General features: G+C 54.5%; 1 protein-coding gene across 3 annotated transcripts in view; it reads right to left on the reverse strand.

Moving 5' to 3' along the window:
• GRHL3 (grainyhead like transcription factor 3) overlaps positions 1-17,941 on the reverse strand; it is a 34,504-nt gene that overhangs the window by 5,917 nt on the left and 10,646 nt on the right. For 2 of the 3 annotated variants that reach the window (XM_049617793.1, XM_049617794.1), the window contains exons 2-14: positions 16,862-17,048; positions 13,702-13,763; positions 11,961-12,306; positions 11,631-11,704; positions 10,552-10,705; positions 10,231-10,342; positions 8,768-8,862; positions 6,967-7,125; positions 6,334-6,412; positions 6,078-6,211; positions 4,034-4,068; positions 2,824-2,912; positions 1,851-1,936 (exon numbers count right to left, since the gene is read on the reverse strand). In XM_049617793.1, coding sequence (XP_049473750.1) covers positions 1,851-1,936; positions 2,824-2,912; positions 4,034-4,068; positions 6,078-6,211; positions 6,334-6,412; positions 6,967-7,125; positions 8,768-8,862; positions 10,231-10,342; positions 10,552-10,705; positions 11,631-11,704; positions 11,961-12,306; positions 13,702-13,763; positions 16,862-17,048 — 1,612 coding nt within the window. Of the gene's footprint in view, positions 1-1,850; positions 1,937-2,823; positions 2,913-4,033; positions 4,069-6,077; positions 6,212-6,333; positions 6,413-6,966; positions 7,126-8,767; positions 8,863-10,230; positions 10,343-10,551; positions 10,706-11,630; positions 11,705-11,960; positions 12,307-13,701; positions 13,764-16,861; positions 17,159-17,941 lie in introns of those variants that run through there. The other variant, XM_049617792.1, reaches the window with a different exon arrangement.

Consider the following 17,941-nt stretch of genomic DNA (forward strand, 5'->3'; position numbering starts at 1 on the left):
CCTTTTAGAAGGGGAGTGGTGGGGACGCTCCCACCCTGTCTCGAGGGGGATTATCGAAATATTGCCCCCTTCTAGGCAGGAATTACTAACCCCATTGGATGGGGGAGGATGCTGGGCTCAACCAAGGCCCAGCCGGATCCCTGGTCTCCTGCCCCATCCCAACCGTCACGACCCAAATCACGGGTGCTCCTTCTGCAGACGAAGAACCTGCAGCTCCGAGGCCCGTGAGTGTGGCCGTGAGAGCCAGCCCGCTTCTCCCAGACCACCGGAAGTTTCCTCCGGGGCAGATGGGTCTGGTCTGGTCCCAGCTCCACCACCCGGAGGGCAGACTCTGAGCCGGTCACCAGCCTCGGCTTCCTCGTTTGCAAAACGGGCACAATAACGGGGTAAACGCACAGCGTGGTCCTGCGCAGGGACTGAGAAGATTACACGAAGGGCTCAGCGCGGGGCCTGTGCCCTGGTGAGAGGCTCAGGCAGAGGTTACTCTGCAGTCTGGCGTTACTGGCTGCGGCGAGCCTCAGACCAAGGGCTTCAGACTGACGTTCTCTCTGGGCCTTTTAGGAAGAGGGTCAGGTTTGGCTCCTCAGTTATTCTCCGCCCTGCCGGAGATCCCTCCAGTCCAGAAAAGTTCTTAGGCTATTTGTTTTAATGGCTATATGGCTAGAAGCTTCCAGGAGGAAGATCTCCATTCACTCGAAAGGACTTAGGTATTTTCTAACCATAAATTGTACAAAGACGGCGTAGGCTGCCCCGTGTGGTGGTGAGCTCCCCATTCCTGGAAGGACACGAGTCAAGAGCGGGTACCCGCCTGGGGAGAGAGCTCAAATACCAGATGGGGACCCTTTTAGGTACTGTCCGGCCCAAAGATTCTGAGTCAATATTCAAGTGACGTTAGTGGCCTTTTGTGAGCCCAACTTCTGGGGCTGGTGCTGACCAAGCAGGGTGGACGGTATGTGAAGTGACCAGGAGGGGATAGCCGAGTGGAGAGAGCTTGGGCTGGACGGTAGCTCTGTCACTTCGGCAAGTCGCCCGACCACTGGAAGGCCGTTTCCTTGTGGGAAATGAAGAGATAATGATAGTACCCACTTTTCAGGGTTAAGAGAATATGGTGAGCTAGCAAACGCAGCTTGCTTGACACGATGCCTGGCACATAGTGGGTCTTCAGTAAAAGGAAGCTGGTGCTATTATTAGATTCATTCCCCCCACCCCCCACCCCGCCTGGCATCTTGGACCTGTCTGGCTTTACTCTGTGGTTGGACCTTTAAGCACAGCCGGCCCTGGTGGAGGCTTGTGTTTGCTCGGTTTTAAGCTGAGGCACAAAGCTGCTGTGGGTTTTGTTCAAAGCTCTTTTGCCCGCTCTGGCAATCTGGGGGGTTGGGGAAGGTCTCCTTGCCCAGACACCACCTTTGGCTGCCCCCGCCAGTGCCCCCCAGCCAACCACAGGCGAGAGGAATGAGGCCCCCTGGAAAAGAAAAAAGAGAGTCTCTGGGGCCTGGCCTTTTTGGGTTTCATTCCCATTAAAACAGAAACAGGTTTGCAAAGCCAACAAAAAGCTCTGGCCTGTCAGACAGCAGCCATCAGATTAGGGAGGATTTATAGTGTGTGCGTCTCCCAGGGTGGGGCCAGGGTTCTGGCTTCGAGATAACATCACAGAGGCACGCCCCCACCAGCCAGGCCCGCAGGCCCCCCTGAAATGGGGTGGGACAGGTGGACCATCAGAAAGCCAGGGTTCCAGCATATTCCTTCTCAGAGGCTTCCTGTGGGAAATCAGAACTGTGTAGTGAAGAGTGGGGACAGGAACTCAGAGTGGGGTCCGGCCAGGGCTGGGCGGGGTTCACAGGGCCTCTTACCGCATTCCTCAGCCCCTTCAGGTCTGGCGTCTTCAACATGAGGGCGTCAAACACCTCCTCGGTCTCCCTCCGCACATACAACAGAACTGAGAGGCAAAGGGGTGGCTTTAGTGGTGAGGGGAGGGTCAATGAGCCGGGGAATACCTCACGGGATGGGGGAATCTTCAAAAGTATCATTTCGGGCATTCGATTGAATTCTGCAGGAAAGGCAAATCCTCGCTGAGGGTCTGTACCCAGATGGGAAATCCCACGGGCTCTGCAGGCCCCCCTCAGACTGTGCTGATCTGGGCAGGTTGGAATCCCTGCTCTATCACCTGCCAGCCAGGTGACCTTGAAGAAGATATTGTTACGTCACTGAGCCTCACTTTATCCAAATGGGAAATGGAGGTGGCTCCACCCCCTATTTCACAGGGGTGTTGGGGAATTAATGACATGACATTTTAAACACCAAGTGCGGTACGAGGCTCCGTGCAAGGTTGCCAGAAGCTTTTGATCTTGGCTGCTGGCTGGTTTCTTCCTGATGATCAGCTATAGCCCCCCGAGGTTTGGGCACATCCCCCTCTCCCAGGAAGTTACAGATTTAGGCTGTCAGAGCCAGAAAGCCAGGTATGGAAACCCAATGCTGTTCCCACCCCCAGAAGAGAAGGGGGGGGGTTGCCCAACATAATGGACCTGTTGCCTCGGCCCAGCTGCTGTGGGATGCCCAACAAGGGACATGCCCACGAGGCCAGTGGAGGCAGAAGACCTCCGGCTCCACTGTCAACTCTCCAAGCACCCTGCGTGTCACCCTTACTCCACCCTCAAGTCGTGGCCCAAATCCAGCTCCAAAGAGCTCCTTGCGCCCTCTCTGCTGGGTGGGTGCCGCCCCGGCTGCCGGGCCAGGATTGGCATTCGAGGCTTTGGGGAAGGCCCCGTGGGGGGCTGGGGGCCACGCGGTGGGCTCAGAGAACAGATGGGCCGGGAGTGAGGGTACCTCTCTGAAGATCGTCTTCCTTGGCCTTTTTGGAGGGCAGAGACTCAAACTCCTCAGCGAAGGGTGAGCAGGAGCGCTTCAGAGGCAGCCTGGGGGGTGACAGGGAGGGGCTCGTGACGAACCCGGGACTTCCCAGAGTTGAAAGGGGCCCCAGATGTGCAGAAAACCCCATGAAGGCAGGCACAGCGCAGGAGGACGGCGGTGAAAGCAGCAGGTTCTGGAGGTGGGACTGCCTGGGTTCGAATCCCACTCACTAGCTGGGTGACTCGGGATGAGTCTCTTAGTCCCTCAGTGTCCCCTTCTATCAAATGGGGTGACAATTAGGTAAGGCCAAGAGTACTTCATAAAGTTGTGAGGCTGAAGGACGTCACACAAACTGCTTTCAGAACAGCGTGTGACACACAGTTGGGTCTCAGTAAATATGGACTCTCGTTTCATCATCAGCGTGTTGTTCTTTTTCGGGAGAATCCACTCGGATGTGAGGCGGGGAGAGGGGGAAGCGTGGTGGCATTTGGAGGAAGACAGGCTTCGGTTCCAGCCCACCTCTGCTACTTAAGAGCTGTGTGAGCCTGGCCACGTCACTTCACTTCTCTGAGTCTCCATTTCCTCATCCGTAAAGCAGGGCAATAACCCCTGCTCGCCTGGCTGGCTGGCTGGCACTGTGGTTCGGTGTGAAAGCACCAGAGGAAAAGTACCCCTTGTCTATGGGGGAAGAGACTCATATCGACACTAAGGTGCTTTCTTATGTGTGCTTTTCCTCTCACATGGCCCCCCCCATCCCTGCCTCACGCCCACGAGGCCATCTTTCCATTTTTTCCCTCGGACAGATCTCTAGGCTGACACAGGGGAGGATGGGGCCCTTCGGGGCGCCTCCCTCCCTCCTCAAGTCAGGGAGGTGGTGTGTGTGGACCCCTCAGTTGGTCCTCCAGCACTGTGGCCCCTCCTAACTCTCCAAATCTGTGCTACCATCTCAGAGGCCTTTTCTTTCCCTTTTTACAAGCAGGTGTCTCGCCAGAGATTCGCCAGCTTTTCACATAAAACAAACCCATAAAAACGCAGGCAGTTTCAGTGAGAAAGGAGCGTGAATGTAGCTTGGGGGTTGGGAGCAGAGTTCCATGGCTGCTTCCTCTGTGCCCAGGCCCTGGCTTGGGGGGGCAGCACAAGCAGCAGGGGGCCAGGCGGGGGGGGGGGGGGGGGGGGGAGGCCTTACCTGTTGGAGCTGCTCTGACCTGCCGAGGGCACTGCCTGCAACGAAGAGAGAAGACATTCTCCATCACAGGCAGGCAGGAAGATGAGAGGGGCCTTCTGCTGCTGGTGGCCTTCTGGGGGGAGGGGGCACAATCTTTGTGGGGGTGAGGTGGGGAATGCGGTTGTGATGGCTTTCCAGCCCATTCTGCTCAGATTTAGTCCTCCTAGGTGAGCGGAGATCTTGAGCGGAAAGGGAGCATCCAGCCCAAGTGGAAGGGTCGGGGACTGAGCCTGGAGGTGCTAAAGGAAGGCGGCCAACTCCACGAGCCCCACCTGAGCCCCAGCTCGCCCAGAAGGGTCGGGACTGCACACCATCATGCAGGGCAGTGGAAGCCGAGGCACAGGGGAAAAGGGGGTGGGGGGAAGGGCACTCTCCGGAGGGTTCCAGCGACTGTCTGCGGCAGTCATCACCGGTTCCGTGAGGTGAGGCACCGGGCCTGGTGAGTGCCTCCCGAAGGAACGCACCCAGCAGGAGGCAGAGTCGGACCGAGCGGCCCCCAGGCTCATAGGTGCGAGGGTGCCTCCCTCTTCCCCACAGAGCAGCCGTCAGTCTGGCCACAGGGCCCTCAATCCCGAGAGCGGTCATCTCCCAACTCGGGGCCTCTGGCTGGGGAGAGACACTAGGGTGATGCGGCCACCTGACTGTGGGGCCACAGAGCGCTTCCGGGGCGGGGCAGGGAAGGGAGGATGGTGGGTGCAGGAGGCCTTTAAGTGTGGACCACGGGCCACATCCGAACTAGCTGCTCTCGGGGCACCTGGGTGGCTTAGTCGGTTAGGCAGCTGGCTGTTGGTTTCGGCTCAGGTCACGATCTCACGGTTCGTGGCTTCGAGCCCCACGTCGAGTTCCATGCGTGGAATTCTCTCTCTCCCTGTCTCTGATCCCTGCTCCTATTCTCTCTCTCTCTCTCTCAAAATAAGTAAATCAACTTAAAAAAGAAAAAAAGAACTGCCTGCTCTTTCCGTTCCAGAATCTCTTATTGTTCGAGGTCAAGGCACTGAACGCATCTTGGAGGGCAAGGGCTGTTTCTGCAAACAGTCCCACCTACACGGAGGGACCTCAATGGCAGGAAATAGTCAGACTGTTTAATATGGAAGCAAACTACTAGATAGGCTCTGGAGTCTCGATTCTGCCACTGAGCTATGGTGTGGCCTTATGTGGAAAGTGGAGAGGACAGCAGTGTCTGCCTCACAGGATGGCTCACTGGCCTGAGAGGTGGTACAGCTAGAATTCCCGGGCGTGGCTTCTAAAGCCGAGGTGCCTGCGTCCACACTCTGGCTCTGCCATGTACCGTGTGGTTTTGGTCTCCGCCTCAACGTCCAGCCCACAAGTCCAGGGAGAGTCGTAGTATGGATCTCCCGGGGAGGTAGTGAAGGTTAACGCAGCCGGCGCGTGGACCGTGCTGACAGCGGCACCTGGCGCACAGCGAGCGCTCGCGGGCATTGCCGCCACCATCGTGATCCACACAGCTTTGATTCGGCTGCAATCTAATTTGGGGCTCAGAAATTCGGACCCTCCGTGTGTGCCCCAGGTGTGAACGCTTTGGTGGTTATGAAATCCCTTTCTTCGTTAACCTTCTTCTCCCCAGTAGAAAAGTTTCACTAATGTTACATATGGATGTATGTCCATGTTTTTAATCCCCTGGGATTCAATACAAGTATTTGCATCTTGATGTTAAAAAAAAAAAGTCGGGGGCGGGGGGAACACACCTGGGTGGTTCAGTCGGTTACGAGTCTGATTCTCGATCTCGGCTCAGGTCACGATCTCACGGTTCGAGAGTTCAAGCCCTGCATCAGCTTGGGACTCTGTCTCTTTCCCTCTCTCTCTGCCCCTCCCCCACTCACTTTCTCTCTCAAAATAAATTCATTAACTTACAAATGTATATACATTGGGGCCTATAAACATCTAAATTGGTCTGTAGTGGCTGAGTGGTAGGTTTCTCCTCGCTGGGCTGTGCTGATCAGACCCCACCCAGGGGCCGAGACCCTCTCTGGCCCAAGACCCTCACCCCTCCGGGACGCTGCAGGCTGGAGAAGTGCACATTAGGGATGAACAGCACCGGTGGGGTCTCCAGGTCAGCCTCAGGCCGCAAGTAGGTGGTCTCATTGCCCCTGAAGCCAGACAGCAGGCAGCCCTTCATACCTGCTGGGAAAAGGAAGGCACTGCGTCCGAGGCCCCTCTGTTCACGTCCCAAGCCTCTGCCCTCTAGTCTCCTTCTCCCCTTCACCCCAGGCCAGCCCAGCCCCTGACTCATCCCCACTGACCACTGTTGCTGGAGTCGGGGCACTTGACTTTCCTCCGGAACTGCTTTCGTTCATCATCCCGCATTTTCCTTTCTGCTCCCTGCCGGGAAGAGGGCAAAGGGGGTCACCCAGGGCCTTGGGACGGGCTGGCTGCTTTGCATCTTAAATCTGGACCAGCCATCCAGTGCTGCTTTCTTTCCAAAGTGAGACCGGGAGATGGGAAAGCACCAGCTCCCAGCCTATGCGGCCCAGCCCAGCCTTGTCTGAGGCCAGTAGAGGCCACAAGAGAGAAACAGATGTGGAGAGAGAGGAACAGAGAGAGAAACAGAAGAGGGAAGTGGAGGCAGAGAGGGATGCGAAGAAGAAAGAGAAACATGAGAGAGACAGACACAGAAAGAGACACGGAGAGATGCTGAGATCTAGAAAGAGATCTTCAGAAAGAGACAGAGATGAGAGACAGAAGCGCAGAGAGCTCGGGGAAAATGCACACAGGGGCCAAGGCAGACAGTGACGAGCACACAGAGGAGAGAGGGGTTTGGAGATCAAGAAGCAGAGACAGACCGACACACCCCACGCGGCTGGGGAGGACACGAGGGTGGGGGCTGGCCCTCCTCCCCGCCGGGGCCCAGCAGAGGGCCCGTCCACCCCAGCCACCTTGTCACAGAAGATCTTGATCTGGCAGACGGCGCGGTGCACCAGGCGCTCAGCGCCCGAGCCACAGTCGTAGGTGTCGATCTGCAGGTTCAGGGGGACACCCTTCACCCCCTTCTGCGAGGAGAAGTCTGTGCTGAGGCAGTTGACACCGATGAACACCTGGGGACACACAGGGGAGCTGGATAAACAGCCTGCGCCGGCGGCCAGCCCTGCCGTCCCACAACCGCCCTGCATATCGAGCCCGGGAAACGGCGCCCCTGGGAGGCACCTGTCACCACCTCTTTTCCAGATGGACAGACTTGTGCCCAGGGCAGCGGGCCAGCTTTCCCCAGGGGACACAGGGGGGTGCATGGAGCACCTAGTGGGCCTGTCATGGGGAGTGGGACGGCTGGGGTCTCAACCCAAAGCCTCCCGCCCAACTCCGACGGCAGTCTGGGGTGGGTCTCAGCTGGGCACTCCCTGCCAAGCTCGCCTGACGACTGTCTGCCTGACCGACTCCTCCGTGGGGCACCAGGGCCAGACCCCGCTCCAGACTGGCCACTGTTCCCTGGGACATTTCCCTCGGAAATGGTCCTGACCTGCACAGGCAGGGGCGGGGTGCGGTGCCCGAGCAGATCCCCTTCTTTCCGCGGCTGTGGGGGGCCAGGCCCCCGGGCGCATGCCTGACATACCTCCCCCTCAGCCAACTCAGCCCTAATGCAGCTCCCACCCAGCTCACACCTGAGAGAGACCCAAGCCTGGGGGCTTAAGAGGCTGTGAGAAAATCCCAACCGAAACCCTCCTCTCCCTTCCTACGAAACTCTTTCCCCGCCTCCCCGAACTGGAGGCCCCAGTCCCTCCTCTGGCCCCTGGCATCTGTTTGAATAATAATAATCCCTCACGTTTGTGCCTCCTTTTGTGTTTTCGGAGCCCCTTCAGCTCCGTTTCCTCCAGGCGGCCTGGACCGCTCCATGAGGCAAGCCGGGAGACAGGACCCAGCTCCCCTGCTTGTCTAGGCCAGAAATGTTCTTGCCAGGGCTGGACTCAACCGTGGAATGATAGGGCAGGCCTGGCCCAAGGAGGCAAAGGGACCCAGTCCCTGAATGTCACCCAGCCCCTGAGTGTCAGACTAGTGCCCTGTCCACAGTGCCGGCTCTCCAAACAGAAAACCAGGGCACAGAGAGGCCCAGAAGCACACGGAAAGTTGGCCTTAGGCACCAAATGGCTGGTATGAAAGAGTCACCAGAGGCTCCATTTTCAGGCCTCTCCAGTGGGTCTGGCGCCGGGCCCATCTCTTAGACACGCATGATCCCATGGAATAAATCCCCACCCCAGCCCCAGGAGGTGGACTCCTTTCCCTCCTTACGGACGCGGGAAACCATGTAACGGATCTCAGCCTCATCTACCAGACTCCAAAGCATTTCTCCTGCCACACTGACGGCCTGCAAGTCAGGGAAGCTGGTGTCCTCGGTGGCTTGCCGTGTGACCTTGCACGAGGCTCAGTTCTCCCATCTGGTGAGTGGGTGGATCGGCTTCGTAACGGCAGCCACCGCTTAGGTGCCAGACTGCGCTCTACTGTCACTTATCTCCCGTGATCCTCCCGTCAACCTCTCAGTGGGTGCTACAACTGCACCCCAATTTGATGGCCGAGGCGCCGGTCCGAGGTCACGGAGCTGGAGGTAGGCCTAGCCCTTCTGGCTTTAGAGCCAGTGCTGTGTGCCCTGCCTCCTCCGTAGGCGCCCTCATCAGAGCGGCTGCCACAATCCCAGGTGCCCATCTGCGGACTTGTGAGTGACCAGCCCCATCACAGCCACACACTGACCTTGGCCTCCTCGTTGACATTCCACACGAAGGACAATGCATTATAGGCCACCTCCTCGATGTGTTGCACGGTGTTGAAGTTTTCTTTGCAGTCGGCTGAAATCACAGGAGACCAGGAGAGTCAGGAGGAAAGGGGTTTGGGGACGTGGTGGGGAGGTGTTTGTACTGTCTTCCCCAAGAACCATCCCTCAATTGGGGTGGGGGGGGGGCAGGGGCAGGTGAGCAGGGGGAAGGAAGGACTGATTGCTGTGCCCTGAGTTGCAGATGCGAAAACTGAGGTCCAGCCTGGGAAGCAGATCTGCCCACACCCCACAGAGAATCCCTAACTCTGCCAACTAGGTCAGGGCCCTCATGATTTTGGGGTGGGGGTTAGCGTTCTCACTGGGACTGTGATTGAGGAGATCTCCCAGATAAAATACTAGTAGTCGTGATGAGGGCAGTGATGGTGGTAGGAATATCGAACAAACGGTAGAACCACCACCCCGTTTATTGAACACGTCAATGTGGCGAGCCCTCTGTTAATCCTCACAATGATGCTATGTATACGCAGTTTACACACGCAAAAAATGAAGCTCGGAGTAGTCGGGTCACTTGACCAGGGTCACACAGCTTAAAAAAAAAAAAAAAAAAAAAAAAAAAGGCACAGCAAGAATGGAGCTCAGCTTTGGCCCCTGAACACAGGCTCCTACCCACTTGCTATGTAGCCTCTCAGTTAAGTCACAGAATCACCCCTATGTATATCATGTTCTCCAGTACACGTGCTCCCAGGCAGAAGAAACAGCACGTAGGCAGGCAGGGCGGCTGGCCTTATTCCATTTGACCGCTGAAGAAACTGAGGCTCGGAAAGGGGAGGCGACACAGGTCACACGGTCAGAAGAGTGTGGAGCCAGAACCTTGAGGCCCGAGGATGGGCTGTGCCTCCTACGTGCCCCATCCCAGGGCCTGGGGCAGGGATGAGGCGGCACCTCATGCCTCTTCCCTGGGCCCCCTAGCTGCTGACAGAGCCGAGGTCCCAGCTCCCAGAGCAGAGCTCTCTTGCACCGCCCTTCAAACCTTCCCAGTCACCAGCTGCCTGCTCTCTTGTCTTATGAATTTGTGTCTCAATTGGCTAAGCCCCCCGTGGGGACAAGCAGGCCAGGGGTCTATTTATCCAACACTGTTGGGGTCTCTAGGGCACTGTTTATCCCAAAGCAACACAGTAAAATGCCACAGCCTGCAGCCAACAGATGCAAATCCCTGCAAACCCCATAGTTATGACCTGGAGACGGGGGCCAGGCAGGCGGCTGGGGTCAGAAGGAAGTCCTGCAGAGATCACAGAGGGCTGGGGAAAGGGGCACTTCAAGACCTGACTGGGGTGAGTGTGTGTGTGTGTGTGACAGAGAAATTGCGGGGGTGGGGGGTGGGGGGTGGGGGGGCGGGCAGAAGGGAGGGAGACGGAGAGAGGAGGCTTGGGTGGGCTCTCACCCACATCGATGACACGCTGCTTGGCAGTGGGTTGCCGGGAATGCCAGTGCTTCCAGAAGCGTAGCTGCTCCACCGGGACTTTCTCGTTGTCAAAGACCACCATCACCACACTCTGCAGGCACAAGCAGCCACAGTGACTCCCAGCCTCCCGGAGAGGCCCAGGCATCCCCTGACCCTTCCCAGAGCCTTGGTCCGGTACCCCTGCCCTTTTGCCTCGGTTTCCCCCACTCTATGGCAATGGACAGTTATCCTAGGGTCCTCGTCAGGCAGGCTGGCCCAACCATCCTACCCCTTTCCCAAGCTGCTCCAGGGGCAACATACCTTGACTTTGTTGGAGGACAAGGCAAGGCCTTTGCCGCCTGCTGGGGTCCGCAGGGTGATGGGATAGAACTGGCCTTTGTTGAGGTAGGCCATAGGCGACTCCCCTGACTTGATGTGGATGGCTTTGGGGGAGCCCAGGGTGTACTCAAAGTCACTGCAGGGAAGAGAGGGTGAGGGCAGTAAGGCTGAGCTCCCAGGCAGGAGTATCCCAGAGGGCAGTGGGGCAGGGAGCCTGAGGTTGTGCTATGGATTTGCTGTGTGACCTAGTAAATCACTCAACCTCCCTGGGCCTCAGTTTCCACACTTTTGGTTTCTTTCCTTCCTTTTTCCTCTTTCTTTCTTTCTTCCTTTCTCTCTCTCTCTCTCTCTCTCTCTCTCTCTCTCTCTCTTTCTTCAAGATTTTTAAAATTATTTTTAAGTAATCTCTACACCCAATATATGGCTCGAACTTACAACCCTGAGGTCAAGAGTTGCATGCTTTACGACAGCCAGGCGTCCCTGGAGTTTCTATTTAGTGGTTTCCTTGAGCCACAATCCTGCTGAATAATAAATAATGGAAACCAGAGAGACCCCTGAGGGGTGACAAAACCATAGGAGAGACTAAGGGCAACAGAATCTTGGTTTTTTTGTTTTGTTTTTGTTTTTAATGTTTATTTATTTGAGAGAGAGAGAGAGAGAGAGTGAGCGCCCGTGCGTGCACAAGCGGGGGGAAGGGTGGATATGTGTGTGGGGGGGTGGGGGGGTGGGGGACAGAGGATCCAAAGCAGGCTCTGTGCTAACGACAGAGAGCCGATGTGGGGCTTGAACCCACGAACCATGAGATCATGACCTGAGCCGAAGTCAGACAGCCTGACCGAATGAGCCACCCAGGTGCCTCAGAACCTCAGTGTTTTAAACAGGGCTCTGAGCCCCTTTTCAGCCCAGGAAACAAATGGAGAAATCAGTCTCTTTCCTTTCATGTGCCTTCACTCTCCTCTTCTCATTCATTGATGATGGCTACTCTGGGGACAGTATGAGGCTCTGTCTGTAGCCCCCGGCCTACTGCCCAAGTGGCCAAAGTTCCAGAGCAGCTGAGTTACCTCTTGGGGCTGGGATAGTCTTCTGGACACGGGGGTTCTGGGGACGTTTTCAGGATATCTGGGAAGAGCAGTGACTGCAGAGAAACACAATTCAGAGAGAATAAATGGCCACATTCAGGCTGCTGGGGCCTCATCCCGGGCCTGCTCCATACAGCTGTGCAGGTTGTTTAGTGCACAACTGGAACAACAGTACATGGCAAACCTGCCTCTGCTCTAGGACTTTTCACCCCATGGATTCCAAACCTCTGATCTCCTCACTGTCTTCTCCCCTTCTGCACATGCATGCACATATCCAGGGATGCTGTGAGGGGTATGGGGGTGGGCCCTCACCTCCTGTGGGTCATCTTTGAAGGTGCTGTCAGGCTGCCAGCGCTGTGTGGGCGGCACCCCATGAATGCTCTCAAACAAGGAGTTGAGGGAGCTGTTATCATACACATCACTGGTGGGCAGCAGGTAGCTGTCCACAGAGGCAGCTTCCAGCTTGCCAGGGCCTGCGGGGAGGGGAGCTGCCTTGCCTGGAGTGGGCACGGCCCCCTCCAAGCTCATCAGGTTATTCTTCTTGAGCACATCTGGGTACTCTGGGGCTCCAGACACGTTCTCGGTCAGGAATTTCATGAGATGCGTGGGACTTTCAAGGGGAGCGAGGTCCATCTCATAGTCCATGCCATGGTAGTACCTGGGGAGAGAGGAGGGCTGAGTGAGTGCCCCTCTTCTCTCCAGGGGCAGGGGGATCCTTGGCCGGATTGGAGGGTGAGCACCGACCTTCTTTAACACAACGTCACGTCGGACCTTCCCGACACGCATGACTCAGGGCACAGTACCAGGCCGGTTTGTCACAGGGATGAGCGGGGAGGAGGGTGTTAAGAACGGAACAAAGTACCGGCTCAGGGCCGAAGGGAAAACATCTGCTTTATCTTTTACTGTCCTTGGTAATTTTAAAAACTGAAATTTTATTTATTTCTTATCCAGAGTCCAATGTCTCCACTTTAAAACACCTGTATTCAGTCATCAATACAGTGTGTGTGTGTGTAGGGGGTGGCGGTGTATACTTGTGAGTACAGTTAATATGTGTTCAGAAAAAGGTCTAGAAGGATATACCCCAAACTGTTAAGGGCGGGGAGGGGAGTCGGAATACAGGAAACTTTTACTTTCTACTTTATACATTTCTGTAGAATTTGAATATTTTATAACAAACAGGTATTACCTTTGTAATCAGAAAAGCTAACAACATTAAAAGAAAAATTAGTTTTCAGAAAAGTCCCACACACTAAACCCTATTGTTTCTAGCATGGAGGGGCCCTGAGCCAGCTGCATGAGTGGTAATGCCTGCCTTAGCAGTTTGGATTTTCTGGAAGGCAGACAGAAGCCCGGAAGGTTTTCCGGCAGAGGTCCTACGTGGGGCAGAGCAGTGGGGGGTGTGGTGGGAGAGGGGGGCTGGGGCAGAGTAGAGAAAGGGCAGGGTCCCTCTTAGTGCCCATCTAACCACGAGCATGGCCTGGGCTGCCTTCCACAGGGAGAGGAACATCAGTGCCCCAAGGCACTAATGCCAGGCAGAGGCCCAAGAGAGCCAGAGGAAAGAAGTACCTGAACCACCTCCCCTCCTCCCGCCCCAGGCCAGGTCTCCCTTCCCGGGAGGCTGCAGGGAGGAGGGGTTTGGAGCTAGGACAGAAAAGCTGCCTTCAGGGCTTTTCCTAGACGAGGGCTTTGAAGTTTGTTTTCAGTAAACTCTCTCTGTGTGTGTGTGTGTGTGTGTGTGTGTGTGTGTGTGTGTTTTCAAGCAGGGTCTCTATGACTTGGTGGCCCCTAGTCTCTTTTGCCTTCATAGGCTCCTTCTTCCATGAAAAATATTTTAAAATACCTTTTACAATTGCATTGGTATAAAAATAAATATAATCCAGGTTGGATTACGATCATCGTTTTCTTCTGATTTGACAATAAATTCTAACACTTTCATGGGCCCCTAAGAGTCCCATGGGTCCTAAGCCCTGAGCCCTCTGTGCCCAATGGATAAGCCCAGAGGTGGAGGTAAGGGTGAAGAAAGGGGCAGAGGTGGTAGTTGGGCGTGCCTCACCTCTTTCCTTGGTCATTCCGGCCCCCAGTGCTGGAGGATAGTATCCGCTTCTCCTTGGGGCCCTGAGAGGAAAGAGGGATTTATACATTTATGTTAAGACCAACCCCCCCCCCCCCACCACCACCCCCCAGCAGACTTGGCCAGGCAGGGGAGCTATCTTGGTCACTGGGAGAAAACCTGCCACCCAGTCCTTAGAGTTGGCAGGCCATCATTTAGTCTGAGCCCCCAGCTGGAGAAGTACCCCAAGATTAGCAGTTAGGCATCATGGAGTTTGGAGTCAGGCAGATCCGGATTAAGTTCTAACTTGACCACTTAAAAGGGCTGTCTGACTCTAGATAAATGACCGCGCCTTTCTGAGACTGTTTCTTCACATGGCGAGTGGCAGATTATAATGCCTACTTCAAGGGTGTTGTGGAGATTTATTAATAAAAATAATGCTTACTTTTATTTTTCATTTTTATTATTTTTTTAATGCTTACTTTTTAAAAAAGGTCTGATTTATTTATTTCCTTATTTCTTTATTTATAAATGTTCATTTTTGAGAGACAGCAAGTTGGGGAGGGGCAGAGAGAGAGAGAAGAGGAGGCAGAGAATCCCAAGCAGGCTCCATGCTGTCAGCACAGAGCGCGACGTAGGATTCGAACTCACAAACTGTGAGATCATGACCTGAGCCGAAATCAAGAGTTAGACACTTAATTGACTGAGCCACCCAGGCACCCCTTAAGACTTTACTTTTAAGTAATCTCTATACCCAACATGGGGCTCGAACTCACAACCCCAAGATCAAGAGGTACATGCTCTACTGATTGAGCCAGCAGGAGCCCCTTCATTGTGGTTTTTCAGTAGAGTGCTTCTTGTGCACGGGGCCCTGTATGAAGGCCTTCTATGTGATCTCTAATTTAGTCCCTGCAACCACTCTGTGACAGCTACTAATGTTATCTCCATTATATGAATGAAGAAACTGAGGCCCAGAGAGGCTCTGTTGTCTTAGTGGTTAGGAGCATGGACTCTGGATCCAGATTTCTTGGATTCAATTCCTAGATAGGCCATATAGTGGCTGTGTGACCTTGGGCAAGTCTCTTAACCTCTCTGTACCTCCTCTGTAAGACAAGGATAACAATAGCAACATCAACCCCATGTATGTTTAGAACAGCACCTAGCATATGGAGGACACTATATAAATGTTATTTTAATGATTATAATTATAATATCATTGTATCTTAGAGCATCTAGGTCATTTCGACTTCTGGCTGATAAAGCCATAACCAGGGCTCCAACCCAGCCTAGTGACTCCAAAGCCTGGGCTCCTACTCACACCCCATGGGACAGGATGAAGGAAGGTACCTGGCATTCAGTAAGAAAGGATAAGCTGTCACCTTTAGAACTATATTGCCCAAAACCACATTGCCAGTCTGTGACCAGACCAGGTCTCAAATCCCAACTCAGTGCTCTCTTCACATCATGAGACCCTGTCCTCATTATCCACGGAGCTGTTCTGAACCCAGAGTGCCCTGAAATGGGGAGGAAGGGCAGGTGTGCCTCATCAGGACACAGTATTTCACTAAAGCCACCATAGGTGTCACCTGCGGCTCCCCACCGTTCTGGCCCTGGGGGACGGTCCTTTGCCTGGGGAGATGGTGCTGGATTTTACTTTATGGTCCAACCTCGAGCTGTAAATCCCAGGCCGGGTTTCAATCCAGGCCTAGGATTCTTAGCTCCCACTGTGTCTCCAGTCGGCCTGTGCCAAATGCTATCAGGATGCTACTGTTCTGCTGGGGAGGAAGTAAGCTAGGGTAACCATACCACTCCAAGGGGAGAAGGAAAGCCAGAGAGAAAATTGGGGGCCTTCTCGAATCTGGGGCCACACATTCCATCCTTGGCCCGTGAATTTACACAGAGAGTTTGCCTTCCCCCTTGGGGTAAGGTAGATAAAGTATTTCTTTGGTCAGTAAATTTGAGGGCTTATTTACAAAGTAGCTTTAAAATCTTCAAGTTCAAAGCCAGTTATCTCAATAATTGGCTGTTTCTGTTTCCTATTCTCAAATCTGGGAGAGTCTCTTAGAGCAGTCACCCAGCCTAGGGAAGGTAAGAAAGTTTGCTGTCATGTGACAATTCAGACAGATGGGTAGGGGCTGCTTGGAGCACTGCATTGAAAAAGATTCCTCAGCCCCACGTACCCCCAGTGAGAATGCAGGCTGTAATCCATTAGCAATGTCTGGCACAGGCACTGGAAGGGGTAGCTGGGTCACTGTGTTATGTATTTGTTACTGCTGACTACTTCAAGCCCGCGTGTCAGATATGGGAGGGCCTAATTCTCAGGAGCGGAGAGTCTACCAGAGTGTCAAGGCCAAGGTCCCCGGAAACAATCAGAGAACAATAAAGGCCGTTTGTCAGGAGGTGTTGAATCATACCGAACGGCAGCGAGGGCAGGAAGGACAGTCAGACACTCGGGAGAGGGAGAGGTGATGTGGCAGGACAGCTGCCAAGTGAAAGTGGCAGCTTTGGGAAGGAGGGCTGTGAAGAAAGAAAAGGTTCAAGAAGAAAGAAAAGAAAATGGTTCAAGAGCAGAAGGCATGTTCCAGGTGGTCAGGTTGGGATAGGTGGGGGGGGGGGGGGGGACAGGGCAGCTGGGATGACCCAAGGGCAGGGGCAGAAGGAAGATGGCAGGTGTCAGGGCGTGTGTGTGCCACTGGTACACATTGATTCATTCCATCAGCACACATGGAGCACTGAGTGTGTGGCCAGTAGTGTGGGGTGCTGAGGACCGAGTAATGATCACCACGTGGTTCCTGCCCTCGAGAGCTCAGTCATGGGGGAGATGAAGAAATAAATGCATAAATAATAAGTTTCTAAAGACAGGGTCGAGGGTAATGATGGTAATAATGAGGGAGCCAAGAGGCACAGAATGGGAGACCCAAGAAAACCTTCCCCGTTCTCAGTGAATGAATGAGGTGACCTTGAAGCTGAGATCCAGAGTTAAGAGTGGGGTTTGGTCAGGGGGAAAGGGGAGGGGGCCAGGCAGAGGGAACAGCATGTGCAAAGACCCAGAGGAGAGAAAAAATACAGCGAGGGGCTGGGGGAGGCCTGCGGGGCCATGAGGCCTGAAAGCGAAGGCATACATTCAGTCAGGGGGGGGACGTGCCCAGAGGGGTGAACGCACCATGTAGTAGTCGTAGAGGAAGCTCAAGGCCGCCACACTGTCGTCGTCGCCATTGACCCTCATCATGGCCTTCGTGGCGGCCGTCAAGGGGTTTTCCAGGTAGGTCTTCCAGGCCTCGTCCTCACTAGTGTAGGGGAACTTCTGGAAGTTGACCGGGTCATTCTTTAGCAGTCGTACGGACCTGAAACTAGGAGGTGAGTAAGGAATGTTAAATTTAGGCTGTCCCAGAAGAAGGTCCATGGATGGTCAGCCTCAGGCCAATGCCCAGGGATTTCAGAGTCTTAAAAACCTGGAACCATTTCTTCTGCCACCACCGGGCAGCTTGGGGGACTAGAACGTACCTGCCCTCGGGTGCTAGATGCTTTCAGTCAGTATCAAATGTTGCCATATGAAAGCCGCAGACCTCGGGCCTCAGTTCCCTCATCTGCAGCACAAAGACCATAATCCCAACCTTGCAAAGCTTCAGACAGGATTCAGTAAAATGTTTCCATGGTAGATCCTTATTCAAGGGGGATTTAGCATTAGAAGGATAGGAAACAACGGCAAGCTGTGAAGAACAAAATTTCCAGATGGCCCAGCACAAGTTCTGCCAAAGAAGTTCCTCTCCAGACTGTGAAGGCCACGGAAGGCTGGCGATTGTTGCAAGTTAGGGAGCGTGGCGAGGAACAGAGAGAGCCAGGGCGAGGAAGCCTGTGGGCAGAACCTGGTCTTGGGAAGTGGCCTTTCAGACCAACACGGATTGCAGAGGGCACGAGCAGCCACTCAGAGCCAGGAACCAGAGGCGAAAGCTGGAGGCCGCGCGGAGGAGACGGAACCCGGAAGGGCTGAGAACTCAGACACGTACAAGGCATGTGGCCCAAGAGACGAGCCACAGGGGCTCAAAGGAAAGAGGTCATGAGAGGCTTTTTGGAGGAAGTGGGACATTTTAGCAGGGGGAATACTCAGCACTGGGGAATAGATCACACAGAAGAGCCAAGGGAGGCCATAGGGATAGGGACAGGACACAGAATAATGATGTAGATTATTAAAATTATTATCTAATCTTTATTGAGCATTGACCATGTTTCAGATGTTGTGCTA

This window comes from Panthera uncia, assembly GCF_023721935.1.
Source record: "Panthera uncia isolate 11264 chromosome C1 unlocalized genomic scaffold, Puncia_PCG_1.0 HiC_scaffold_4, whole genome shotgun sequence".
Classification (NCBI taxonomy): Eukaryota; Metazoa; Chordata; class Mammalia; order Carnivora; family Felidae; genus Panthera; species Panthera uncia.